The sequence below is a fragment of the Scyliorhinus canicula genome, chromosome 2, assembly GCF_902713615.1.
Source record: "Scyliorhinus canicula chromosome 2, sScyCan1.1, whole genome shotgun sequence".
Classification (NCBI taxonomy): domain Eukaryota; kingdom Metazoa; phylum Chordata; class Chondrichthyes; order Carcharhiniformes; family Scyliorhinidae; genus Scyliorhinus; species Scyliorhinus canicula.
In genome coordinates, this window is record NC_052147.1 from 210,657,463 (window position 1) to 210,685,171 (window position 27,709).

Below are 27,709 nucleotides of genomic sequence, written 5' to 3' on the forward strand. Positions count from 1 at the left end.
CGTGATCGGCCTTTGGCACCACGCCAGCCGGGGCCGAAAGGACTTCGCCGGCCGGCATACGTCCGCGCATGCGCCGGAGCGTCAGCAGCTGCTGACATCATCCTGGCGCATGCGCAGGGGAGGGGGTCTCTTCCGCCTCCGCCATGGTGAAGACCATGGCGAGGGCGGAAGAAAAAGAGTGCCCCCACGGCACTGGCCCACTTCCGAACGGTGGGCCCCGATCGCGGGCCAGGCCACCGTGGGGCCACCCCTCGAGGTCAGATCGCACCGCGCCCCCCCAGGACCCCGACGCCCGCCCGTACCGCCTGCTCCCGCCGGTAAGGTAGGTGGTTTAATCCACGCCGGCGGGAGAGGCTTGCCAGCGGCGGGACTTCGGCCCATCGCGGGCCGGAGAATCGTCGTGGGGGGCCCGCCGACCGGTGCGACGCAATTCCCGCCCCCACCGAATCTCCTGCGCTTGCATGGGAGGTGCCAAGAGAAAAGGCTATTGGGGGTAACCGAGGAATGGACTCGAGCAGGGTTTTTCAAAGTGCGCTCCGCAGGTTGCGTGCGGGTTTCAGGAGGGTTGTGGAGCTAAGGTGCACGGTGTTCTGTGTCCATCAGCCGTTAATGCAGTGTTTCCCAATGGCAACATTCAGAAACCTGCAGGGAAAATCCTGCCTAAAGTATCAATTCAGTCCTCTAGAGGAACAATAATTTGACGGAAGAAAGGGGAGAGAGCAGCTCCAGGATTTTTTAAACATGGGTTAGAGCTACCACATCAATCTCGTGGCAATCTGACCAATGAATTTGTAATTAATATGGAAGGTATTAAATAATGTCGCTCCTGTAAACCTCACGGTTTCCCCCAAACCCACCACCACCCCTTTGCCGGCTCCGCTTCGAAAACCATGTGCTGTGCAAGGTTTCAAGGATTCCTCATCCTCTCCTGGTCAAAGCTGGGCCCAAGAACTCACAGACACAGTCAATCTGCAGTTCCAACCCTCAGGACATGCTTTGGTTATACAGAACATTGGTGAGACCACATCTCAAAATGTGCAGTTTTGGTCTCCTTATTTAAGGAAATATGGAAACCATACTTGTTTCTGCTGGAGTTTAGACGAGTGAGGGGTGACTTGATTGAAGCGTATAATATCCTGAACGGTCTCGATAAGGTAGACTTGGAAAGGATGTTTCCTCTTGTGGGTGAGTCCAGAATTAGGGAGCACTGTTTTAAAATGAGGGGTTGTTTTCTGGGACAGAGATGAGAAGACATTTTTTCTCTTGGGGGGTTGTGTGACTTTGCAACTCTCAGATGGCACTGGAGGCAAGGTCATTGAATATTTTTAAAGTGGAAGTAGATAGATTCTTGCTAGGCAAAGGAATCAAAGGTTCAGGGGGTAGATGGGAATGTGGAATTCGAAACACTAACAGATCAGCCATGATCTTGTTGAACGGCGAAGCAGGCTCAAGGGCCCAAATGCTCTACCTCTGCTCCTATTTTATATGTTTTTAAATCAAGGCATTCAAGAGCGAATTGGATTATTACTTAAAAAGGAAGAACAAGCTACAGGGTTGGGGAATGGCAGTAAGTAAATTACTCCTTCGGAGAGCCAGGGAAAAGAGAATGGACCAAATGGCCTCCTGCATTGTAACTGTGATATTCCACAAGCCGGCAGACACAGCTTGGACCTGTGTTGGTATACATAGCAGCACCTTTTATTTAGAGAAGTCAGTGGAGTTGAAGGGGAGGTTCTCCAATCTGAGAAGAAGCTGTCAGGCAGAGGAGGCCAGCAGTGGATGGAAACCAATTGGACCTCTTTTCCAGGAAAAAAACAAAGAGCTTGCAGACCATTTTGGTGGGGCTGGGGTGTGAAGGGATTCAGTATCTATGGCGAAAAGAAGATGGGAAGATGGTGAGAGCCAGGAAACTTGAAACTGCTAAAGTGAAAAGAGGACAAGGGTTATGAATAGGTGGGAAGAGATTGGACAAGGGAAGGGGATTGAAGAGAGGATAGCAGTTCAGTGAGGCACGAACAGGCTGAAATGATAGGTCCATCAGGGCAGTCTTCTTTCTTCAGAAGGAGGTAGAAAGTGGGCTGTTTAGGGTTGGAGAAGGAACAATGAAGTTGGAGACGATGGAGGGAAGATATCCAAAGAAGATGAAGTTCATGACAGTTCTGAAAACAATGTTCAGTGGTGGGGTCATGGAGATTGGAGAAAATCAGAGAATTGGCATTCAGTTAGGTGGAGGTTGTTATGCCAGACAGCAACAGCAACACCTTTTGTCACCCTTGACAACGCTGATCCTAAAAGAACAGAGTACTGTAAGTTCAAAGGGAAATAGGCTAGAGTGAGTTAGATAAACACTAATAGAAGCAAATGTGGAAGATATTCACTGAACATTATTGTACTTAAATTCTGACTTGTTAAACAACTATTTGAGAGCCATTCATGACTGATTACAGCAGTGTTTGAATTTTTAATATTGTTGTATTTTATTCTGATAAGCTAAATTAATTTCATGCAATTCTTCTTACCTTACTTGTCGTATTGTTCACAAATAGCACGTTGAAGTTTCATGTCATGTCATGTACAAGCAAAACTTTTTCATGTTGAGGTTGATCTATGTTGCACTGAAATAGATTGAACTAACCTCTTGCCACTCCTGGATAAATTAGTAAATGTTTAAATTGGTTTGGAAAGATCCGTTAACAGTTCATGTCATTGATATTACTAAAAGTTAACTATCTGTATTGGATCAGGTCTGGTTAGATATTAATAAAGCTATTTAAATAGCAATCTGTAGTTTGCTCTATAAGTTAATTGACATCATCATAATCAGCATAAATCATATGTTGCATTAAACAATAATCTAACAGACTAATTTCCCACTATATAACCTCTCTATTCTGATTCAAAATTCCTAAAGGTTCTGTCTGTTTTATGAACATTCATAATTTAATCTTCCCCATTAAATGCCATTTATCTACTGCCAGGTAAAATGTTCGCATAACATGTCAAACTCTGAGTGAAGGCTTGGCTGTTTCACCAGGTATAATCTGCTCTCTGGAATCCTACTGTAACCATTTTTAAACTCTAGCACCTTCCATCAAAGTTATGTGGCCAATCAGGAGAACCCCGCATACATTCTACTCTTTGTGTGTGAGGAAATTACAAAAGAAAGAATTGCATTTATTAAGCACTTTGTAACCTCTGGACTGGGAGGTCTTGTGGCACAGTGGTGGTGGGTAGGGTCCCTGCCTCTGAGTCAGAAGCACGCAGTTGGCATCCTAATATGGGATTTGATGGCCACAGAAGATGCATTCATCACATGACCAAAGAGGTTAATTATCAACATGCAAATCCTTCCAGAGTGCTAATGGCAAGAGTGGGGGGTGGTCTCCTGGTTAGCCAGAACCTTCAGATAGCAACTGCAAAACAGTTGGGGCCTCACGGTAGCATGGTGGTTAGCATCAATGCTTCACAGCTCCAGGGTCCCAGGTTCGATTCCCGGCTGGGTCACTGTCTGTGTGGAGTCTGCACGTCCTCCCTGTGTGTGCGTGGGTTTCCTCCGGGTGCTCCGGTTTCCTCCCACAGTCTAAAGATGTGCGGGTTAGGTGGATTGGCCATGCTAAATTATCCGTAGTGTAAGGTTAATGGGGGGATTGTTGGGTTACCGGTATACGGGTTACGTGGGTTTAAGTAGGGTGATCAATGCTCGGCACAACATTGAGGGCCGAAGGGCCTGTTCTGTGCTGTACTGTTCTATGTAACTGCAGTATCTTGCCAAGCGTAACCGTAGACTGACACATGGAAATCCTTAGTCACCAATGCCCCCTGGTGCCCGAAGAGAGAGAGAGAACATCTGGATATCCATATCCTAAAACACCTTTTAGCCAATGAAAAACTGTTGAAGCATGGTTGCTATTTATAATGTAGTGAATTCCAGCATCTAATTTACACACAGCTCAAACATCAATGTGATAATGATCAAATAATCTATTTATGGTATCGGTGATTGTGAGATAAATATTGGCCAGACCCCACTATTCGATTAGTTCCAGGGATCTTTTACATGCACCTGAGAGGGAAGATGGGATCTTGATTTAATGTCTTCTAATAGTGCATCACTTACTATGTACTGTACCAGGATCGGCATTGATTATGGAGTAAACTCTTTGCAGTGTTATCCAGTGATTCCTTATAAATTCGAGCATGGTGCGAGCATGTTGGGTGAGACAGGATTATTTTCAACTGTGGTATCCCCATGATAAAAGTGCATATATAAATGGAGGGTAGTCAGCATACGTAGGCTCATACTCTAGAATGAATCAGTGTCATCAGAAGGAAGAGACGATTGTCACCAAAATATGTTCAGTGCCAGCCAAGTTTTTCTACCCCCCTCACGTTGATGCAATGTTATCATCCAAGCTAGGGGAGGAGAAATTGTCCTACTTCCAAGGGTCTGCCAGTATTGCACATAATTGGCTCCTGATCAAGTAGAATACTTGTTAGACTTACTCGGGAAATAACCCCCCCCTCTCTCTTCCCCCCCCCCCCCCCCCCCTCCCCAAACATCGTAGTTAGCATAAATAGCTGCATGATTTGTATTCCCTCTCACTGTGTGGAACCCTATCCTTTCCACAATAAACACACCTATGGGAAGTGACTTAATCTGAATTATTCAGCATTAGCCTGGAATTGGTGAAATACTCAAACAGTTCAAACAGCATAAATTTGCACCCAACATCAAGAAAATTGACGAACTCAGAAGGGAAATAAGCCAACACCAATCCACCTCGACAAGGATAACGATTCAAACCACTAACTAGCATTAGCAGATTCCAATCAACAGCCAAACCCCAGGGAACTCAGCTCAAACAAATTGGTCCAACTGCTTAATATATGCTGCCACTGGTATATGTGTAGCCATGGCAATTAATCTAATTTACCCTTTTATTCTCCCACCAAGAAAATGTCTCTCTCTCGCTCTATATATATATATATATATATACATATATATAAATGCAACTATGCTCAAAAGTTTGAGGAACGAAAGCAAGGTGCTCTATTATGACACATTTAGGACCGTTGCTCATTTCATAGAATTTGCAGAGCAGAAGGAGGCCATTCGGCCCATCGAGTCTGCACCGGCCCTTACAAAGAGCAACCCACTCAAGCCCACGTATCTACCCTATCCCCGCAACCCAGCAACCCCCACTTAGCCTTTTTGGACACTAAGGGCAATTTAGCATGGCCAATCCACCTAACCCGCACATCTTTGGACTGTGGGAGGAAACCGGAGCACCCGGAGGAAACCCAGGCACACACGGGGAGGACGTGCAGAATCAGCACAGACAGTGACCCAGCCGGGAATCGAACCTGGGACCCTGGAGCTGTGGAGCAATTGTGCTAACCACTATGCTACCGTGCTGCCCACGTAAAGAGTTCTGAGAGTATAAGATACTGATGAATATTAATCAAAAAGAAAACTGATATATATTCAACTGTTCAAAAATATTCCCCCATTCAAGGTGGAGAGCTCAGTAAGAGTGACCGCTTATGGCCGAGTTGTGAAAAGACGATTTTCTCAATTGGACGATGACAATTATGAGGTAATTGTAGATTTGGAATACTTTAATACATTGGACTAATTTTTTTCTTTTAACAGGCAAGTCTTGAAGCTACTCATTAATGGTGGAGCAGAATTTAATTTGAGACTGACTATCTCAGAAGTCGGTTGTCATTACATTTGAATACTTTAGCACTTTATCCAAATATGAACCGTCCTCCCCTTGGGCTCCTTCCAGCTAAAACGACCTTTACGTCCTGCATGTCATTTGTTCTTATGAAATTGATTAATTTTTGAATGTGATTACTGCAATTTTTTCTCATCTTTACAATGTGTGTTACAGATTTATTTTGTGTATAAACTTTGCTCAATTTTGAATTTGGATATTTTTTATTTTTGTTTCACAGGCATCGATGAGAACTTGCAGCTAGATTGAAATTAACTTATTTTTCTCCAAAATTCTGTTTGTTTACCAGCTGCTTTCTATTAACTTGTCAAAAATTAGAAGATGGGGAAAATTAAGGCATATAAGGCTGAGTTTTTAGCAACCCCCAATACTTCAAAATGTCCTCAGTGTCTAGCTGTACCTCGGGATCTTTCTCCCCATCTCGCTATACATTTATTTCTGTCATGTACTGCTCCAACCTTATTAATTCTCACAAAACCCCCCGAGATTGTGTTCCGTAGCTTCATCCCGTACCTGCCACATTGCTCCAAGATTTTGAAAACTGCCATGCCCCCCCCCCTTGCAGAATCAACCATGGACACCTGCCCAAAGTGCACAGGTAGCAGATGAAGCAGGGCTAACTCCCTACCTTTGTTTAATGGCTGCTGAAGTGAACATTCTATCGAATGAGTTGTGTGTAAGAATGCCTGCTCTACTTAGACTATCATACCTGCTTGATAGTGAAACAAATGAGGTAGAAATTAGCACACCAAGAAATGTTGCATGGTAAAACTACTAATTTACAATGCAAGTCCAGTATTCCATGGCACAAGTTTTGTCTGTCATCTTGTTCCACGTTTCCTGTTTGTCTATTCCAAACACTCATTGCTGGGGCCTTAACCGTGGACATAGGTAGGAAAACAAGGGGCGGAATTCTCCGACCCCCCGCAGGGTCGGAGAATCGCCCGGGGCCGGCGTAAATCCCGCCCCCACCGTGGCCGGAATTCTCCGCCACCCGGGAATTGGTGGGGGCGGGAATCGCGCCGCGCCGATCGGCCCGCGATGGCCGAAGTCCCGCTGCTGAGAGGCCAATCCCGCCGACGTGATTTCAACCACCTCTGGTGGCAGCGGGATTGGCGGTGCGAGTGGGCCCCTGGGGTCCTGGGGGGGCGCGGGGCGATCAGACCCCGGGGGGTGCCCCCACGGTGGCCTGGCCCGCGATCGGGGCAACCGATCGGCGGGCGGGCCAGTGCCATGGGGGCACTCTTTTTCTTCCGCCGCCGCCACGGCCTCCACCATGGTGGTGGCGGAAGAGAACCCCCCTACCGCGCATGTGCGAACCGGCGAAGGCCTTTTGGCCAGCCCCGAAGCCAGGGAGTGGGCATCAAAGGCTGTTGCCGCCGGTTTTGGCGCCAGTCGGCGTGGCGCCAACCACTCCGGCGCGGGCCTAGCCCCCAAAGGTGCAGAGAACTCGCGCCACTCCACTACGCCGGGACCCCCCGCCCCGCCGGGTAGGGGAGAATCCCGGCCAAGTTGTAGAAGGACATGGAGTCTGCAAAGGGATATAGATACGTTAGGTAAGTGGGCAAAGATTTGGCAGACGGGAGTATAATATTGGAAAATTTGAGGTTCTGCGCTCTTGTGGGGGATAGAAATGCATGTTTTTTTTAATGGAGTGAGGCTACATAGTGTTTCAGTACAGACACATCTGGATGCCCTCTTGCATGAATCTCAAGCAATTAAGAAGGCAAATAAAATGTTGACCTTTATTGAAAGAGGGGTAAAATATAAAAGTAGGCTCCTCAAAGTCTCAAATTGCAGAGTATTGACAGTTATAACGAGACTCATGACTACGGCAATAAGGTCACACTTTTTAAATTTATCTTCCCAAATTCAAGAAAGTAGCAAACACAGTGATTAATATACATGAGCTCTTGACTAACTTAAGCATGCAGTTTAACTTGAACTTATTTCTAATTATCGTTGTTGGCCTAATATTAAATGTATGACATAAGCGAGTTCTGAAGAGCAATGAGTGAAAATTTTACATCCACATTAATAATGCTGATTGTAGGAGGAGGAGGGTTGATGACGGTAGTTGCTCGAGGGCGGGACAGGGGAGATGTGGGACATGGGCCGCAGACTGGCCTAGGAGAGGTTATGGTTGATCAGCAGGGGAGGGGGCAGGGTGCCCCCCGACCAGGCTAGTCGCGTGGAAAGTTCGGGGGCTGAATGAGCCAGTCAAAAGGGCCTGTCTGTTCGCAACTAAAGGCGGACGTGGCTATGTTTCAGGAGACACATTTGAAGGTGGGGGATCAGATTAGGTTAAGGAAGGGATGGGTTGGACAGGTTTCCATTCGGAGTTAGACTTTAAAGCGAGGGGGGTAGCAATCTTGGTTCATAAGCGGGTGGCATTAAAGGTGGGGAATATAGAAGCGGACCCGGGGGGTAGATATGTTATAGTTAGTGGGAAGCTGGAGGGAATGGCCGTGGTACTGGTAAATATATATTCCCCGAACTGGGATGATGTTGAGTTTGTTAGACAGGTACTGGGGAAGATACCGGACTTAGATTCACGTTTACTGATTATGGGGGAGATTTCAATACGGTTCTGGATCTAAGGCTGGACCGGTCGAGTTCTAGGTTTGGAAAGGTATCAGCAATGGCCAAGGATTCTAATTACTGGGGTTCATGAAGCACATGGGGGGGTGGGGGGGGGGATCGATCCCTGGGGAATTGGGGAGTAAGAAGTTTTTGTTCTACTCCCATGTGCATAAGGTGTATTCCCGGATAGACGTTTTTGTTATGGATAAGACGCTGCTGGCCGAGGTGATGGATGCTGAATATTCAGCAATAGTGGTGTCAGACCACGCCCCGCACTGGGTGGGCTTGCAAGTCAGCAAAGGACAGGCTCACGCCCACAATGGAGGTTGGATAAGGGGAGGAGGAGGCGTGTGAGTGTGTAAGGGAGGCTATTCGGGGATATATAAGGATCAATGGCACGAGTGAGGTCTCGGCGGGGGTGTTTTGGGAGGCACTGAAGGCAGTTATTAGGGAGGAATTCATCTCAATTCAGGCCCGTAAGGAGAAGGTTGAGCGGATTGAGCGGCTAATGTATCGATAGTTAGGAAATTTGAGCGCACATTGGTAGGCAAACATTTACAGGAGGCAGGTGGACAGGAGGTACGCGGAGTCTCCGGATGAAGGGCTTTTGAAGGAGCGTCAGAGACTGCAGCTGGAATTTGGGCTCCTGTCCACAGGCAAGGTGGAGGGACAGCTGAGGAGGGTGTATGAACATGGGGAAAAAGCCAGCAGGATGTTGGCGCACCAGCTGAGGAAACAAGAGGCGGCAAGAGAGATTGGGGAAGTGAGAGATACAGGGGAAAAGGTGATTCTGGATCCAGCGTGCGTAAATGATGTGTTTCGGGAGTTTTATAGTAAATTGTATAAATCAGCGCCCCCAGCCAGGGAGGAGGGTATGAAGCGATTTCTGGGGGTGGGGGGGGAGGGCTGGAGTTTCCAAAGATAGATGAGGAGTCGGTGGAGGATTTGGGAGCCCCAATTGGGCTTGGTGAGGTTATAGACGGGTTGGGGGCAATGCAATCGGATAAAGTCCCAGGACCAGATGGATACCCGGTTGAGTTTTGTAAAAAGTTTTCCGGGCTGTTGGGGCCGCTCCTGGTAAAGGCTTTTAATGAGTCAAAGGAGCTGGGAGTGCTTCCCCCAACGTTATCACAGGCATCGATTTCCCTTATTTTGAAGCGGGATAAGGATCCGGAGAGCTGTGGATTGTATAGGACAATCTCCCTGATAAATGTGGATGCGAAATTGTTGGCAAAGATCTTGGCCCCACGTATAGAGGATTGTATTCCGGGGGTAATAGGGGAGGGCCAGACGGGATTTGTTAAAGGACAGCACCAGACGTCCAACTTTAGGCAGTTCCTAAATATAACAATGATGCCTGCGGAGGAGCGCGAGGTCGAGTTGGTGGTGGCCATGGATGCAGAAAAGATCTTTGATCGGGTGGAGTGCAAGTATTTGTGGAATGTCCTGGGAAGGTTTGGGTTTGGGCAGGGATTTGTGGATTGGGTCCGTTTGTTATATCAGGCGAATGTAAGGACAAAACCGGGTTCGATCAGAATATTTTAATCTTTGTCGGGTGACAAGACTGGGGTGTCGACTGTCCCCACTACTGTTTGCCCTGGCCATAGAGCCTATGGCAATGGCGCTGAGAGCAACGAACATTTGGCGGGGGATAGTGCGGGGGGGGGGGGGGGGGGGGGGGGTGGAACATAGAGTCTTGCTCTATGCGGATGATTTGCTCCTTTATATAACAGACCCATTGGAGGGAATTGCAGGAATTATGGGGATACTGGAGGAATTTGGTCAGTGCTCAGGTTACAAACTGAATATGGGCAAGAGTGAGGTTTTTGCGATCCAGGCAAGGGGGCAGGAGGGGAGACTGAGGGAGATGCTGTTCAGAGTGGTGGGAAGGAGTTTTAGGTATCTGGGATTCAAGGGACTGGGGTCAGCTTCATAAACTAAATTTGGGCAGGGTGATTGAGCAAATGAAAGGGGACTTCCATAAGTGGGACGTGCTCCCGCTGTCATTGGCGGGGTGGGTACAGACTGAAAATGATAGTCCTCCCGAGATTGCTGTTCATGTTTCAGTGTCTTCCAATTTTCATTCCTGATGCGACCATCAATTCACAAGACACGTGATTGGAAGTGAACAGTGATTTTAATAGTCTTACAACAGAGCCTGCCTGCGACGAGATGAACTGAGAGCAGGCTTACGACTGCAGTGCTTTATACTTCCGGTTAGTGGGAGGAGCCATGGGTGGAGCCACGGGTGGAGCCCAGTTCAAACTCCTCATCACCCCCTTTAGGCAGAGCCGCGCAACGGCTCGTATACAGAGCCCACAAGGACACAATACATGTAATACAACACAGTGTGAATTACTAGGTATATAATTCACCCTCTGTAAAAAAAATCAAGTCCGGCGGGGGTGATGGGTCTACAAATTGAGCCGGTCCGGCGGCCGAGTCGTCCTTTGGGATCGTCGGAGCACCGGGGTTGCAGCCTCTTCGGGTGGCTGAGTGGGTCAGTCGGCGAGGGTACGATGGTGGACTCCGGGGGTGATTCGGTCCGAGCTTCGTACCCGACTGGTGCGACGGGCGACGGGGAGCGCAGAAAACCTATAGGCGCGGGGGCACGGAGCACGGGCAGTGAACCTATAGGTGCGGGGGAGTTGGATCCTGCAGGCGCCAGGTCCCGGAGGGAAACAGTGTCCTGACGGCCGTCAGGGTATTCGATGAAAGCGTATTGGGGGTTTGAGTGGAGTAGGAGCACTCTTTCTACGAGTGGATCAGTTTTGTGTGCCCGGACGTGCTTCCGGAGGAGAACCGGGCCCGGTGTCTTCAACCAAGCTGGGAGCAAAAACCCCGTGGTAGTGCCCCTAGATAAAACAAATAGCCGCTCGTGAGGGGTCTGGTTGGTGGCGGTGCACTCCTAATAGCGTGGAGTGCGTCGGGGAGGACCTTCTGCCAATGGGAGGTCGGGAGATTCCTGGACCGGAGGGTCAGTAGGACGGTCTTCCAGACCGTCGCGTCCTCCCTCTCCACCTGCCCGTTCCCCCTGGGGTTGTAGCTGGTAGTCCTGCTCGAGGCGATGCCCTTGTCGAGCAGGTACTGACGCAGCTCGTCGCTCATAAAGGACGAACCCCTGTCGGTGTGTACGTAGCTGGGGAAACCGAACAGGGTGAAGATACTGTGCAGAGCTCTGATGACTGTGTGGGAGGTCATATCGGGGCATGGGATGGGAAGCGGGAGAACTCATCGATGACGTTCAGAAAGTACACGTTTCGATTGGTCGAGGGGAGTGGCCCTTTGAAATCGATGCTCAGGCGTTCAAAGGGCCGGGAGGCCTTTACCAGATGGGCCTTGTCTGGTCTATAGAAGTCCGGTTCTCACTCCGCACAGATCGGGCAATCCCTGGTGATGGCTTTTACCTCCTCGATGGAGAAAGGCAGATTTCGGGCTTTGACGTAGTGGGCGAACCGGGTGACCCCCGGGTGGCAGAGGTCATTGTGGATAGCTTTCAGGCAGTCTTCATGCGCGCTGGCACACATGCCGCGGGACAGGGCATCTGGGGGCTCGTTGAGCTTCCCCGGTCGATACATAATATCATAATGGTAGGTGGAGAGTTCGATCCTCCACCGCAGGATTTTATCATTTTTAATTTTGCCCCTTTTTGAGTTGTCAAACATGAAGGCAACCGATCTTTGGTCAGTGATGAGGGTGAACCTCCTACCTGCGAGATATTGCCTCCAGTGTCGTCTAGCTTCCATGGTGGCATGTGCTTCTTTTTCGACCGAGGAGTATCGAAGTTCCGAAGCGGAGAGGGTTCGGGAGAAAAAGGCGACTGGTCTCCCTGCCTGATTTAGAGTGGCTGTGAGAGCGAGCTCTGAGGCATCGCTCTCCACCTGGAAGGGGACGGGTTGATCCACCGCCCGCATGGCCGCTTTGGCGATGTCCTCCTTGATGCAGGTGAAGGCCTGGCGAGCCTCAGCTGACGGAGGAAAGAGTGTGGCCTTAAACAGTGGGCGGGCTTTGTCCGTATACTGAGGGACCCACTGGGCATAATACGAGAAGAATCCCAGGCACCTCTTGAGGGCATACGGTCCGTGTCGGGGCCCAGGACTCCGTTTTCCACGACATAGCCGAGGATGGCTAGCCTGGTAGTGCGGAAAACGCATTTCTCCGTGTTATACGTGAGATTAAGTTTCTGGGCAGTTTGGAGAAATCGATGGAGTTTGGCGTCGTGGTCCTGCTGATCATGGCCGCAGATGGTGACGTTATCCAAGTACGGAAACATGGCCCGCAGCCAGTACTAGTCCACCATTCGGTCCATTGCTCGTTGGAACACTGAGACCCCATTCGTGACGCCAAAGGGAACCCAGAGGAAATGGAAGAGGCGGCCATCAGCCTCGAATGCTGTGTAGTGGCAGTCCTCCGGACGGATTGGGAGCTGGTGGTATGCAGACTTCAGATCCACCGTGGAGAAGATGCGGTACTGTGCAATCTGATTCACCATGTCTGCAATCCTGGGGAGGGGGTACGCATCGAGGAGCGTGAACCGGTTAATGGTTTGGCTATAGTCCACTACCATTCGGAATTTTTCACCGGTCTTGATGACCACCACCTGAGCTCTCCAGGGGCTGTTACTGGCCTCTATGACCCCCTCACGTAGGAGCCTCTGGACCTCGGTTCTGATAAACACCCTGTCCTGCAGGCTATACCGCCTGCTGCGAGTGGCTATGGGTTTGCAGTCCGGAGTGAGGTTAGCAAAGAGTGGAGGGGGGTTGATTTTTAGCGTCGCTAGACTGCAGATAGTGAGTGGAGGTAGGGGTCTGCCGAAGCTGAGTGTGAGGCTTTTGAGGTTACACTGGAAGTCGAGTCCCAGTAAGAGTGGGGCGCAGAGTTCGGGGAGTACGTACAGCTGGAAGTTCGAGTAGTTGGCGCCCTGATTGGGAAGCGAGTGCTCTGGGCTGCGGGAGAGTTTGGAGTAGGAGTTTTCTTCGCCAGGCATACCCGGGCATAGTGTCCTTTGTGACCGCAGCTGCTGCAGGTCGCGTTGCGGGCCGGCAGTGCTGCCGTGGGTGTTGGGGCTGCCCACAAAAATGGCACGCTGGTGCTGCATAGTGGGTGGGTGGCCGCGCGGCGCAGGCCTGGGGCAGTCGCTGGTCGGGGGCCCATGATGGGGTCGCTTGGTCCGCGGGGAACGAGGTGAGGCTGCGGAACGAGACCTCCATGGTTGTAGCTAACTCTACAGTGTTCTCCAAGTTCTGGGCCCCTTTCTCAAGAAATTGCTGGCGCACATAGTTGGACCTGTGCCCTGCCACGTAAACATCACGGACAGCGAGTTACATATGTTGGGCGGCTGTTACAGCCTGATAATTGCAGTCCCGAGCTAGGGTTTTTAAATCGCGCAGAAAGTCTTCCAGCGACTCCGTGGGTCGCTGGCGGCGGGTCGTAAAAATGTGGCGCGCGTAGACCTCATTGATGGGCCGCATGTACATTCAGTCGAGCATGGCCAGAGCCTCCGTATATGAGGTAGTACAGTTAAGTTGAGTAGAGGTACGATGGCTCACTCTTGCGTGCAGTAGGCTCAGTTTCTGCTCCTCCGTAGTTTCTGAAGTGCTTGATTAACCCAGGTAGGCCTTGAAACATCTGAGCCAGTGTAGAAAGATTTATTTCGCCTCTGCAGCCTGCGAGTCGAGTTCTAGTCGGTCAGGTTTGAGGGCTGATTCCATAGTAGTTTTCTTCAAGTTTTCTAAGACTATTAAATTGATGTGACCATCAATTCACAAGACACGTGATTGGAAGTGAACAGTGGTTTTAATAGTCTTACAACAGAGCCTGCCTGCGACGAGATGAACTGAGAGCAGTCTTACGACTGCAGTGCTATGTACTTCCGGTTAGTGGGAGGAGCCATGGGCGGAGCCAAGGGTGGAGCCCAGTACAAACTCCTCATCTCCCCCTATGGGCAGAGCCGCGCAACGGCTCGTATACAGAGCCCACAAGCTCACAATACATGTAATACAACACAGTGTGAATTACTAGGTATATAATTCACCACAGTTCCCAAGGCATTTTTTAGGAAGTTGAATGCGGTGATCTCGGATTTTATATGGGTCGGGAAAGTCCTGAGCGTGAAGAAGATCCTTCTTGATCGGGGGCGCGGGGAGTGGGGGTTGGCCCTTCCGAACTTTATTAATTACTACTGGGCGGCTAATGTATCGATAGTTAGGAAATTTGTAGTGGGGGAGGGGTCGGAGTGGGAGTGAGTGGAGGCGGCATCTTGTAAGGGCTCAAGTTTGAAGGCTTTGTTAACAGCACCTGTGTCATTCTCACCGGCTCGGTACTTCACAAGCCCAGTGGTAGTGGCAGCCCTGAGAGTGTGGGGACAATGGAGGCAGCACATGAGCCTGGTGGGGACATCGGTGCAGTCACCGATCTGTGATAATCACCGGTTCGCTCCGGGAGGGGGGGGGGGGGGGGGGTGTGTGTGGCTGGATGGGGGCTTCAGGAAGTGGCTGCGAGCAGGGATTGAGAGATTTGGGGATCTCTTCATTGAGGAGGGTTTCCTGAGCCTGGAGGAGCTAGAGAAGGAGTTTTAGTTACCGGGTGGGAACGGATTTCGGTACCTGCAGGTACGGGATTTTGTTCGGAGGCAGGTCCCGAGCTTCCCTCACCTCCCACTAAGGGGGCTAAACGATAAGGTGATGTCAAAAACAGGGACTGGGAAGGGGAGGATCTCGGAAATAGATAAGGAACTGATGGAGTGGGAGGGGGGGTCACAATTGGGGAGGTGAAGAGGAAGTGGGAGGAAGAGCTGGGAGGGGAGTTGGAAGTCTAGTTATGGGAGAAGGCCCTGAAGACAGTCAATGCATCCTCGTTGTGTGCCAGCTTAGCCTGATCTAATTCAAGGTAGTCCACAGGGCTCATATGACTGTGGCCCGGATGAGTAGGTTTTTTGAGGATGCGGAGGACAGATGTGGGCTGTGTGGGGGTAGTCCTGTGAACCATGTACATATGTTTTGGGCATGTCTGAGGCAGAGGGGATTTTGGCAGGATTTTTCAGATGTCATGTCAGAGATCCTGGAAGGGAGGGTGACTCCGAGTCCAGACGTGGCAATATTTGGAGTGTCGGAAGATCCGGGAGCCCGGGGGGGGGGGGGGGGGGGGGGGGGGGGGGGAGAAAGGCTGATGCCTTGGTCTTTGCCTCCCTGGTTGCCTGGAGAGGAATTTTGCTGGGATGGGGGGACTCGGATCCTCCAAAGTCGGGGTTTTGGGTCAGTGACATGGCAGGATTTCTTAGGCTAGACAAAATTAAGTTCGCCTCAAGAGGTTCACTACAGGGGTTCGCTTGGAGGTGGCAGCCATTCATCGACTTCTTCAAGGAGAATTGACCTTCAGCAAAGGGGGGGTGCGTGACATGGAAATGACGAATAAGGGCAGGGAATCTAATGTATGGGAGCTGGGGGAGTTGGGTGTGTTATTGCGTGTGTTGGATCTCTTTGTTGTTTGAAATGTTAAAATTGTAAATGCCTCAATAAAATATATTCAAAAAAAATAATGCTGATTGTAACTCGGGGAGGAGGGATGATTCTCTGTTCCCGTTTTCAGGGGGCGGGAAGGGAAGCGGGGTCGGAGAATCAGCAGGAGTACCAAAGCCGCTTTTACACCAACTGGATTTCTCCCATCGATTGTCCCCGCCCCCCGGCGGTTCAGGAGGTTGGCTCACCAGCACCATCTCAAGGGCAATTAGGGATGGGTGATAAATGCCTTCCTATCCCGCAGCACCCATATCCCATGAACAGGTTTTTTAAAAATAGACCTGGGATTATGAGTTCAAATGCTTGTTATAAGGCACTTCAATGAAAAGCTCATTGTTTAAGGCTTTAATTATCTAAATGAATGTAGATGTAGTCAATAGGTTTTTAAAAATAAATTAGAGCACCCAATTTTTTATTCCCCAATATGGGGCAATTTAGCATGGCCAGTTAACCTACAAGGCACATCTTTGGATTGTGGGGGTGAGACCCACGCAGAAACGGGGAGAATGTGCACAATAGGTTTTTTTAAGAAAGAGGTTTTTTTCAATAAGGTGAAGTCTGCCATAGACACTTTGAACTTGATTTCATAGACCTTTACTTTGTCTCATCTCTGCGTGGATCCTGAGCGCTATACATGGTGCATGTTTGGTGAGCTGGTATGGTAGGTATAAGGGAAAAGGATGGTGCATCTGGCAAGCAGAACCCACTAGAGGTGCACAAGCGAGTATAGCCTCCAGCGGGTTGAGTGGTACGTGGAGAAATGATAAATAAATACTTGTAGCACTGATTTGTGGAAAAATGTGATCTTAAAACTAAGTTATGAATTATGCGCACAGGTATGAGTTTAATTGTGATTAATAGAGGTTATTATAAGATCGTAAAACACTGGTAGTATTTATTACTGTCTGTAGGCAGCGTCAATGCAGACAAATAATGTGTGGGCAATCTGCTGCATGGATTGTTAAAGTTGTCAATGAATTGTAATTATGAATGAAGAATTCTTATCCCTTTGTTTCATTACTTTTAAGACCTTTAAAATGGTAGACTACGAGGATGAGCTTGAACTGTTGACTGTTTTGGCAGTACCTCCAACAGATAGTGAAGAAAAGATTCATCTCGATCTTTACGACAACCAATCTGGCATCTTAATTAAGAGTGTTCCATTAAGGGAACCTTGGGATGTTGTAAGTATAACCAATAAATTGCCCATTGGTTATTAGCTACTAATTATTTTTTGTTGTAAAGCATCCTAATGACATACTAATGGAAAACCCACTTAATCACATTTGAGGAACATCTAGAACTCATGATACCACAAGGAATGTTGTCCTCTCAAAATGTCTTTTCCTATTGTGAATTCCTATTTCAGTTTATATGAACAGTTACATAGAACATAAATTGCAGAAGGAGGCCATTCGGCCCATTGAGTCTGCACTGTTCCACTTTAAGCCCTCACTTCCACCCTACCCCCCCCCCCCCCCCCCCCCCCCCACCCCCCCCCGTAACCCAATAACACCACTTAACTTTTTTGGACACTAAGAGCAATTTAGCATGTCCATCCACATAACCTGCATGTCATTGGACTGTGGGAGGAAACTGAAGCACCTGGAGGACGAGGCCATAAGGCCCATCGATGGGAGAAATCCAGTTGGTGTAAAAGCCTCATGCACCAGCTCTTGGAGAGAGCACCCTACTTAAGCTCATGCCTGCACCCTATCCCCATAACCCAGTAACACCACCTAACCTTTTGGACACTAAGGGCAATTTAGCATGGCCAATCCACCTAACCTGCACATCTTTGGACTGTGGGAGGAATCAGGAGCACCGGAGGAAACCCACGCAGACCCGGGGAGAACGTGTAAACTCGACACAGTCACCCAAGCTGGAATTTAACCCGGGTCCCTAGAGCTGTGAGGCAGCAGTGCTAACATGCGCCACCGTGCCGCCGTAATGCACCATAATGCAATCTGAAAATACAGATCACAATTTCCAGTCATACAATCATAGAATGTTACAAGTCAGAAATAGGCCATTTGGCATATCAAAATTACACTTGTGGCTATTCTCTTCATTGATCTAATCCTACCCACTCTTCTCATATCCCCGATGCTCTTTAAATCTCTTTTTCAATCAACTACATAATTGTCTTTTTAAGAAATAGTGACTTTACTTCAACAATTTGTGGCCGAGAACTTTATATTCTTTTTCAATATTTTTATTCTCCTCCAGTGGTTAGCACTGTGGCGCTGAGGACCCAGGTTCGAATCCCGGCCCTGGGTTACTGTCCGTGTGGAGTTTGCACATTCGCCCCATGTCTACCTAGGTTTCACCTCCACAACTCAAAGATGTGCAGGTTAAGTGGATTGGCCACACTAAATTTCCCTTTAATTGGAAGAAAAAAATATAATCGGGTACTCTAAATTTAAAAAATATATATTTTTATTCTCCTCCTTTTGCACATCTTCTTTACACCCACCAACGAACAATAAACAGTAACAAATTCTTTGTCAATCCCCTTATCAATAACAACAGCCCGCATGTTAACATAAACATAAAAACCAAGACGGAATAAGGAATCACCCATAGTCACTGTTAACACATACAGTCCCCCTACCCCCAACCCTCCCAACCGCGCCCCACCCCTAAATGTTCGATGTAATCCAATTCTTGAAAGTGCATAATGAATAACGGCCATGAATTGTAGAACCCCTCCATCCTACCCTTCAGTTCAAACTTGACCTTCTCAAGAGTTAAGAATTCCAGCAGGTCCCCCGCCACACCAGGGCACAGGGTGGAGAAGTTGATCTCCATGCCAACAGGATCCGCCTTCGGGCGATCAACGAGGCCAAGGCTACAACATCTGCCTCCGCACCCGTTTCCAACCCCGGCTGGTCCGATATCCCGAATATGGCCTCCCGAGGCGCCAAGTCCAGTTTACTTCAGAGATTCCCCAAAAACCTCCTTACAGTAATCCGCCAACTTTGGACAGGACCACAACATATGAACATGGTTTGCGGGGCCCCCCTGCAACATTCACACACATCTTCTACCTCCTCAAAGAGCCAGCTCATCCTTGCCCTTGTGGGGTACGCTCTATATACCACCTTCAGCTGTATCAGCTCCAACCTCGTGCAAGGAGTGGAGGCATTCACTCTCCAGAGCACCTCACACCAGAAACCCTCTCCCAACTCTTCCTCCCACTTTGCTTTCATCCCATTCAACAGTGCCCTCTCCTCTTCCAAAATAGCCCCGTAAACCACGGGCACTACCCCCTTCTCCAGTCCCCCTATCGTCAGCACCTCCTCCAGCAATGTGGAGGACCGTTCCACCGGGAAGCCCTGTAGCTCCTTCCGCAAAGTCTCGAATCTCCATGTATCTAAACATTTCCCCCTGCTCCAGCCCGAATGTTGCTCCCAGCTCCTTCAATCCTGCAAACCGACCTCCAAAAAACAAATCTTTTAGTGTCCTAATTCCCTTCTCCTCCAATCTCCGAAAATTTCCATCCCACTTGCCTTGTTCAAATCTGTGGTTCCCCCGAATCGGCATTTCCCTTGACCCTGCCCTCAACCTGAAGTGTTGGCGAAACTGCCTCCAAATTCTCAATGAAGCTATTATTACCGGACTGCCTGAGTATTTCTCCAGGGCCATTGGGAGTGGCGCTATTGCTAGCGCCTTCAATCTCGATCCCCTACACAAACTCTCCTCCATTCTGACCCAATGGGAATCAACCCCCTTGACTCAGCTCTGCATCTCCTCCACGTTCGCCGCCCAGTGATAATCAGGTTCGGAAGTCCCAAGCCCCCTGCCTGCCTTCCCCTCTGTACCAGTACCTTTCTAATTCTGGCCACCTTCCCTCCCCATATGAACGAGGTTATTATTCCTTGAACCTCTCTTTAAAAAAAAAAATGCCTTTGGCAGGAAAATCGGCAGGCATTGAAAAATAAACAGGAATCATGGCAACACGTTAATTTTAACCGCCTGTACCCGACCCGCCAATGACAGAGGGAGACTATCCCACCTTTCCAGATCAGCTTTCAACATCCTCACCAAACTAGAAATGTTGTACCTATGGAGCCCAGCCCCAATCCCGAGCAACCTGCACCCCCAGGTATCTAAAGTGAGTCCCTGCCTTACGGAATGGCAACACCCCATCCCTGCCCTCACCCCTGATGAGACACCACAAAATACTCACTCTTGTCTAGATTTAACTTGTACCCCGCAAAAGACCCAAACACTCGAAGCAGCTCCAATATTCCCCCTATTGACACACTCGGTTCCAACATGTATAACAAGTCATCGGCATATAAGGACACCCTATGCGCAACACCCCAGCACTATCTCATTCCATAGACCTGAACTTCTTAACGCGATGGCCAACAGCTCAATCGCGAGTGCAAACAGCAGGGGGGGACATAGGACATCCCTGTCTAGTCCCACGGTGGAGAGAAAAGTATCCCGAGCTGATGTTATTTGTGCAGACACTCGCCCTCGACTCCTTATATTGTAGCTTTACCCAGTCCACAAATTGTGGTCCAATCCCAAACTGCTCCAGAACTGCCATCAAGTACCCCCATTCTACCCAGTCAAATGCTCTCTCAGCGTCCAATGCCACAACCACGTCTGTTTCCTTCCCCTCCGCCAGTGCTATAACCAATATCACGATTCCCGGCTTGGGTCACTGTCTGTGTGGCGTCTGCATGTTCTCCCCGTGTGTGCGTGGGTTTCCTCCGGGTGCTCCGGTTTCCTCCCACAGTCCAAAGATGTGCAGGTTAGGTGGATTGGCCATTCTAAATTGCTCAGTGTCCAAAGAAGGTTAGCTTGGGTTACAGGGATAAAGGGGATAGGATGGAGGTGTGGGGCTTAAGTAGAGTGCTCTTTCCAAGGGCCGGTGCAGACTCGATGGGCTGAATGGTCTCCTTAAGCACTGTAAATTCTATGATTCTATGAATACCCTCCTAATGTTTGAAAAGAGCTGCCTCTCCCTCACAAACCCAGTCTACTCTTTACCTATCTCCTTCGGGAGGCACTCCTCCAGCCTACCTACCAGTACCATCAGAGACCTTTATATTCTAACTACCTGCTAAAGAAGTATTTTTTTTAAATTTTTGTAATTATCTTAAATTTGCACCCACTTGCTACCATCTTGTTGACAGTAAAAAACAAGATTTATTTGGTAACCATTCATAATCATGATCACTTCTCAACATTCTACACAAATAACAAAATACTGCAGATGCTGGAAAACTGAAAACAAACAGGGGAGAAACCTGGAAATGCTCAGCAGGTCAGGCAGTATGTTCGGAGAAACAGAAATCACTATGCTGATGTTTGAGGTGCTGAGGAAGGATTTTAACCTAGTCAATGTTTCAAGTCTTCTGATTCTTCAGAGATGCTGACTGACCTGCTTTTTCCCTTTTAGCTTTCTCCGTTCTAGTGACAAAGGTCTGAAATATAAAATCTTGCAGGAAATGACCTTTTCCAACACCAGCCATTTTTGCTTTAAAGTTCTTCCTTCCCTTACTCTTCTGAGAAACCTGACTCCTTGTTGAGGTAGGTTCCATCGGGATCTGTAGTCAGCTGGTACCTCATCTTGGTGATCATTATTCACGTGTGAGTGTTGGCAGTCTATTCAATCGCAGAGGTTACAGCAGCTGAACCCAATCCTGTTCTCGCCTAGTAAACACACATATGTATTTCTGCATAATAAATAGCAAAAGGAATGTTGAGCAATATTCTTATTCCAAGCCTAAAGCTGGGCTGCCTTTGCCACACATGAAACAGTACAGCTATCCCAACATAGACTGGGAATCAAACCTGAGACTTTTCTAATGAGCTATTGATTGGATTAACTTGGATAGGCAGAGGGAAAAAACATGGAATGTTTGTGTTGCTCCCACATATCCAGGTTTACAAGATTTCTATTTTAATTGCAGACCCACAGTCATCAATTGTTCTTCGACAGAGATACTATCATACACATAGAGCTGCTGCCACCCCGAACGTTTTGTTGTCATGTTTACAAAATGGATCAACATATGGCTGAAGGTGGAGATGAAGATAACAAATGATGTATCTGAGTTTGCTAACCTGTTATTTTGAATGAATGCCATTTGACCTGGCTTTCTATTGCACTTGCTTCATCTGTTACCACGGCACAACTGTAATCAGAAGGACTGAGCGTAAGTTGAGGATATATAAATGTATATCGGCGTGGGGATACATATAAATTGGTTGACAGGTAGCTTCAAATATTTGACTTTTTTTCAAAACAAAAATCCCTTCAGGCAAAATAGCACTTTGTATAAGCAAAATATTTTGTGCTCACAGGGTTCTGTAACCTAGAACTGTGAGGCATCAGTTACTTGGAACAGATGGCTGGAAATGTGTCACAAGATTGTAAGACTTGCAACATTTGGATGAGATTCTTAACCAGAATAGCAAAGCTTGAATGGTTTATAAAGACATCAGAACACTTAGAAAGTGCCACAGCTTGGGTTGTTTCCATCAATCTTTGCAATGTATGTACAGTTTAACAAAAGGAGATTGCACCTTCTTTTATTATGTGTGAACTGTATCATCACATAGCTTTGTATTTTGTGATGGGGAGTTTAAGATGGACCCTAAAGCAAGGTTTCAGCTGTAAAAGAAACGGTTCACAGAAAAGCAGTGCTGCTTTATAGAGAATATTCCAGAATATGTTTTATAGCCTTACTGTGCAAACGCTAATGTAGATTGATATTTTAGGATGTTAAACATGGTAAATATTTTTTTTTAAATTAGCAGTCACTCTCCAAATTGAGAGGTTTCATGTTCAATTTAGTAAAATTAACCATGTGACCCATTAGAAATGAATAGATTATAATTAAGCAGGTATTGGACAGACCTCAACAAGTCGCATACCTATCTATGAGGAAGTTACAGCAGGAGAAGACCAAACTTCAGCTCATGTTAAAAATTACTATTTGCTTAAACGTTTCCATTCCCAATGATGGAAGTCATAATTTTGTTTGAAGTTTGAGTGTGTCTCCAAAAAACTTCTAATGAATAAAGAGAAAAAAATATTTAAAGTCTTCTCACATCCTTGGACCATCCTAAAGCACTTTACAAGCAATGGATTACTTTCAAAGAACAGAGACTTATTACATTAGTAATTAAAATAATTTATTCTCCAGCAAGCGACTTCGGTGGAACTTGTAGCTATGAAGGTCATAATATGTCAGTATATTGCTTCACAGCTGGAAGGTCTTGACAATATCCATGGGATGCTTACCTGGGAGCAGTTTGTTCTGCTGCCTGCACAGACAGTGCTTCCCTGAAATTCATTATGCACCATTTCATTATAATTTCATTGTTTTTATCTCCATTTCTTCCCCACAGTCACTTCAAAAAATACGTAGACCTTGATCTCCCCTGAATTCAGTATATCACTGCTGTATGCTCTACTTCTCACTCCTACAGTATCTTCTATTTCACAGACTCCGCTTTGACTAGGTATAAGGGAGAATACTGCTTAGTCTAGTTGTGAAAAAGATTTGCATTTATATCGCATCTTTCATGACCACCAGCTGTCTCAAAACACTTTACAGGCAATGAAGCACTTTTTGAAGGACAATCATTGTTGTACAGCCAATTTGCACATAGAAAACTCCCACAGGCAGTAATGTGATAGTGACCAGTTAATCTGTTTTTGTGATGTCGATTGAGGGATAATTATTAGCCAAGCACCCGGGATTACTCCTCTGCTGCTTCTTTGAAATAGTGCCATGGGATTTTTTTTACATCTACACGAGCAGGCAGATGGGAGCCCGGTTTAATGTCTCTTCCAAATGACAGAACCGTCAACAATGCAGCACTTCCTCAGTCTCAGTGTTGCATTGGAGTGTCAGCCTTCGATTTTATACTCAAGCCCTGGAGTGGGATTTGAACGTAGAACCTTGTGATTCTGAGGTGAGAGTGCTACCAACTGAGTCACAGCTGCCATAAGCGAACAGTGCAGAAGTATGAAACAGTAAATCAACCAAATTCAGACAGAAAACAGGTTATATTTTGAGTAAGACCTTCTGTAAGTGAGCAGCTGATCTACTCTTTATAATTTATTTTAATGAAAAATAGATTCAAGATCAATAATACATATAAAATATAAGGTTCTTAATACTTAACTTCATTAGATGCCCTTCTCTGTAGTATAATAGAGTCTGAAAACTTAGAAAATGGGCACAGCATGTATAGAAAAGATGCAACAGTAGAGGGATTCTGAAGATTTGTGTCAACATTTTAAAAGATTTACTGCAGCTAGAAGCTAAAAGACATTGAAGACTGCTTGTGCAAGAAACAAGACAAGAATGGAATGTAGAGGTCTCTATGCGGTAAGATACCACACGATGCAAATGCCTTGAGATGCAATGGTGAATATGATGGTTGTATAAATATGTATGGTTAGCAAGAGACCAGGTTCATCAAGAAAATATTGCACTGAGCATCATCACCATAGAGCTGAAGATGACTGGGGAAAGGGAGGGGCTAAAAGCCAGGATGAAATCATAATCAGTTTTGCATATCAGCTAAAACTATTATAATAGTCTTTATTGTCATAAGTAGGCTTATATTAACACTGCAATGACGTTACTGTGAAAATGCCACACTCCAGTGCATGTTTGGGTACACTGAGGGAGAATACAAAATGTCCAATTCATCTAACAGGCCCATCTTTCGGGACCTGTGGGAGGAAACCAGAGTGCCCAAAGCCAGAAGACAAGAGATAGAGAAAGTGTGAAGACCAAAACTAGAAGAGAAGTCATTCCTTTCAAGTCTTAATATGGGAAGTATATGGCCCACGTTATACTGTTATATCACTGCCTGAGTTTATTGCTATTGTTTACCTGAAAACTTCAACTTGCATCTCATTAGTCTTACAACTGAACTTTGTTGGCAGTCCATTCCCATAACGAGGGACTCAAAACCTACACAGTCCTTTATGGTTGCTGCTAAAGTGATGATCTGGACCTTGGCCTAGGAGGGATAGCAGTATAGATGTACTAGACTGATACCTAGTCCGCTATGGTTATTATGCAAATATATCACACAAACTAGGATTATAGTCCCTGGAATTTAGATGTTTTTTAAAAAAAAAAAAATTTATTGAAGGTATATCCAAAGCATATAGAGAATACAAAATCATTAACAAACATCGCATAACATATTAACAATACATATAACACTATAACAATGCAATGTAACAGGAGCCCCTAATAAACAAATATTTTTTAAATTTAGAGTACCCAATTCATTTTTTCCAATTAAGGGGCAATTTAGCGTGTTCAATCCACCTACTTTGCACATCTTTAGGTTCTGGGGGCGAAACCCACGCAAACGGGAAGAATGACCAAAATCCACAGTGACCCAGAGTCGGGATCAAACCTGGGACCTCGGCGCCATGAGACTGCAGAGCTACCACTGCGCCACCGTGCTGCCCTAATATACAAATATGATGCTAACGCCCTCAACGAGAAAGAAAGTAAACATTTTTATTTTTTAGCAAATCAAAATAATGAACCTCCCGCCCTTAAAAGTCAACAAAATTACTTTTGATCCCCTCCTGCTGACGGTCTAGTAGTTCTTGAAAAAGTCGAACAGCTTCAACCTCACGGAGAACCCTTCATCCGAACCTCTAACTTGATCTTCTTCAAATGAAGGAACTCAGCAAGATCCCGTACCCATAGCCCAGTGCTTGCAAAATTCTCCTTCATGCCAGTAAGGAGGTGAATGCCACAACGTCCAACCTCTTTCCTGCCATGACACCAGGATCCTCAGACTCACCAAAGATAGCTACTCATGGAGAAGGTGAGACCACCACCCGAGACAATACATCTGAAACACCCTTCCAAAACCTCACTAGTTTTGGACAGGACCGAACATATGGACGTGGTTCGCAGGGGATCCGGCACATTGCGCACATTAATCAGCCACTTCTGGGAAGAAAGAAATTTAGATGTTTAAGGAGCAATTTGATCAAAGCTTTCAAGATATTAAGGACAATTTCCACTGTTTCAAAAATCTAGGACTGAGGGAAGTAGCCTAAAATATTACACCAAGCCTGCAGGAGTGTTACCAAAAATTTCTACACACAAAGGGTGGTGGATGTTTGAAACTCTTCCACAAAGGACATTTGCTGCTACATCAGTTGTTCATTTTAAATCTGAGATATCTGATAGCTTTCAGTCAGCCAGGGATGTTAAGGAATATGGGTCAAAGGTGAATATATCAACCGTGATCTAATAAATAGTGTAATGAGCTTGAAAGGCTTTATGGCCTACTCCTGATACTATATGTGGCTCTGACGAGCTTTCGTGCTCCGTCTGGCTGACCAGTGAACCAAATAAAATCTTCACTTGTCTGCCTGCATGCCTATTTAAAACAGTAGGTTAAAATTAGAACTTCTGCCCAATTTAATCCATCTACCTGTCCAGTTTTTGTCAAGCAGACAGGTTTAAAACTTGGTCTGAAATAGGAACATGAGCAGAGACAGAGTTGAGATTTTGCAGTGGTTGTTCAGTTCAATTAATTCAAGTAAGTGGCAAATGTTAAATGGTCACATTGGTATATAAGACTATAACATATTTAGTAGTTCTTTTTCTCCTTTCCAATGTGCACAGAACTCTGTGACCTATCTATGAAGGCCTCAGATGGGATTTCCAATTTGAACCATGATCATGCAAATTGAGAAATACTTCCCGAAACAACGTGAACTATGCAAATTTAAATAAGTCACGAAACAAAATACAAGGGAGCAGCCAATCAAATATATTTGGACCCATCCCATAATATATTTGCATTTGAACTTTGGATGGATTGAATTGTATCTCTTTTGCATATCAGGCGCAGCAAGATGAGTAAGTGTTGCAAGTATAAAAATAAACTGAGGCATATTTTTCAGACTTTGAATCTCTGTGACAATGAAGAAGACAATACCATTCTACATCTTAGACAACCATACTTTGTTGAAAGCTTTATTTTTAATTTAGTATGTTGTGTCTTTCTCCTCAATCATAGGATTTTTAAATCGGGAACGGCGATTGGGCAGAGAATCAATCTTGATGCCAAAACCGTGGCAGGTTTACGCCAAATCCCAATTCTCCAGTGCCTCGACAGCGGCGTGAATGCGTTCCATTCTGCACATACAGTAAACATCGTTCGCATATCATTAGCGGGCCTGACCTGGATTTCTCCGGGGCCTTCGTGATCCTCTGCCTCCGCCGGGGGAATTCCCGATGGCGAGGTTCACTTGTGCTATTAAAAATTGGGAAACGGGCGCCATAGCTGATGAGAGAGAGAGAATGTAGGGCGCAGAGAGGTGTGACTGTCGGCTGCCGGTCCTGACACTGGCCAGCAGGGGGATGACCAGGGGATGTGCCGTGGGGCCGGGTTGACCCCCTGCAGACAATGGATATTGGAATTCAACAAACAATGGTGGCCTTCCTCCCAGTCGCTGCAGAGGTGCACTGCGGCTGTACAAGCTGGAGCTGCTCGAGGAGGACCCTGCAGCAGCAGAGCCTGCCCTAGAGAAACAGGAGGCAGCTGGTGAGGATGGCGAGCCAGCCGCCCAACAGAACGAGGAGGTGGGGGGGGCTGGCTCCTGGGCAACGGGTTATCCGATGTGGTTGTGGCTAATAACTCCTATGAGTAGGCCACAGAACCACGTGAAAGCCGCTACGACGACGCCCATGCAGCGACCACAGGCATGATCGAGCCGTGCTTTGGCATCCTGAAGATGCTGTTCAGGTCCTTGGACCGCTCTGGAAGGAGGGCGGGGTTGGGCAGGACATGGGGCCAAGGCAGGCACAGGAGGTCACAGAACGTGTGCGCCAGGGC

General features: G+C 47.1%; 1 protein-coding gene across 5 annotated transcripts in view; it reads left to right on the forward strand.

The window, feature by feature from the left end:
- Positions 1-22,902, forward strand: part of dcaf17 (ddb1 and cul4 associated factor 17) — an 87,384-nt gene extending 64,482 nt beyond the window's left edge. For all 5 annotated transcript variants that reach the window (XM_038789497.1, XM_038789501.1, XM_038789498.1 and 2 more), the window contains 3 exons: positions 5,517-5,597; positions 16,870-17,025; positions 21,775-22,902. In XM_038789497.1, coding sequence (XP_038645425.1) covers positions 5,517-5,597; positions 16,870-17,025; positions 21,775-21,909 — 372 coding nt within the window. In that variant the 3' untranslated portion in view covers positions 21,910-22,902. The remainder of the gene's footprint in view (positions 1-5,516; positions 5,598-16,869; positions 17,026-21,774) is intronic.
- Positions 22,903-27,709: the final 4,807 nt, after the last annotated feature.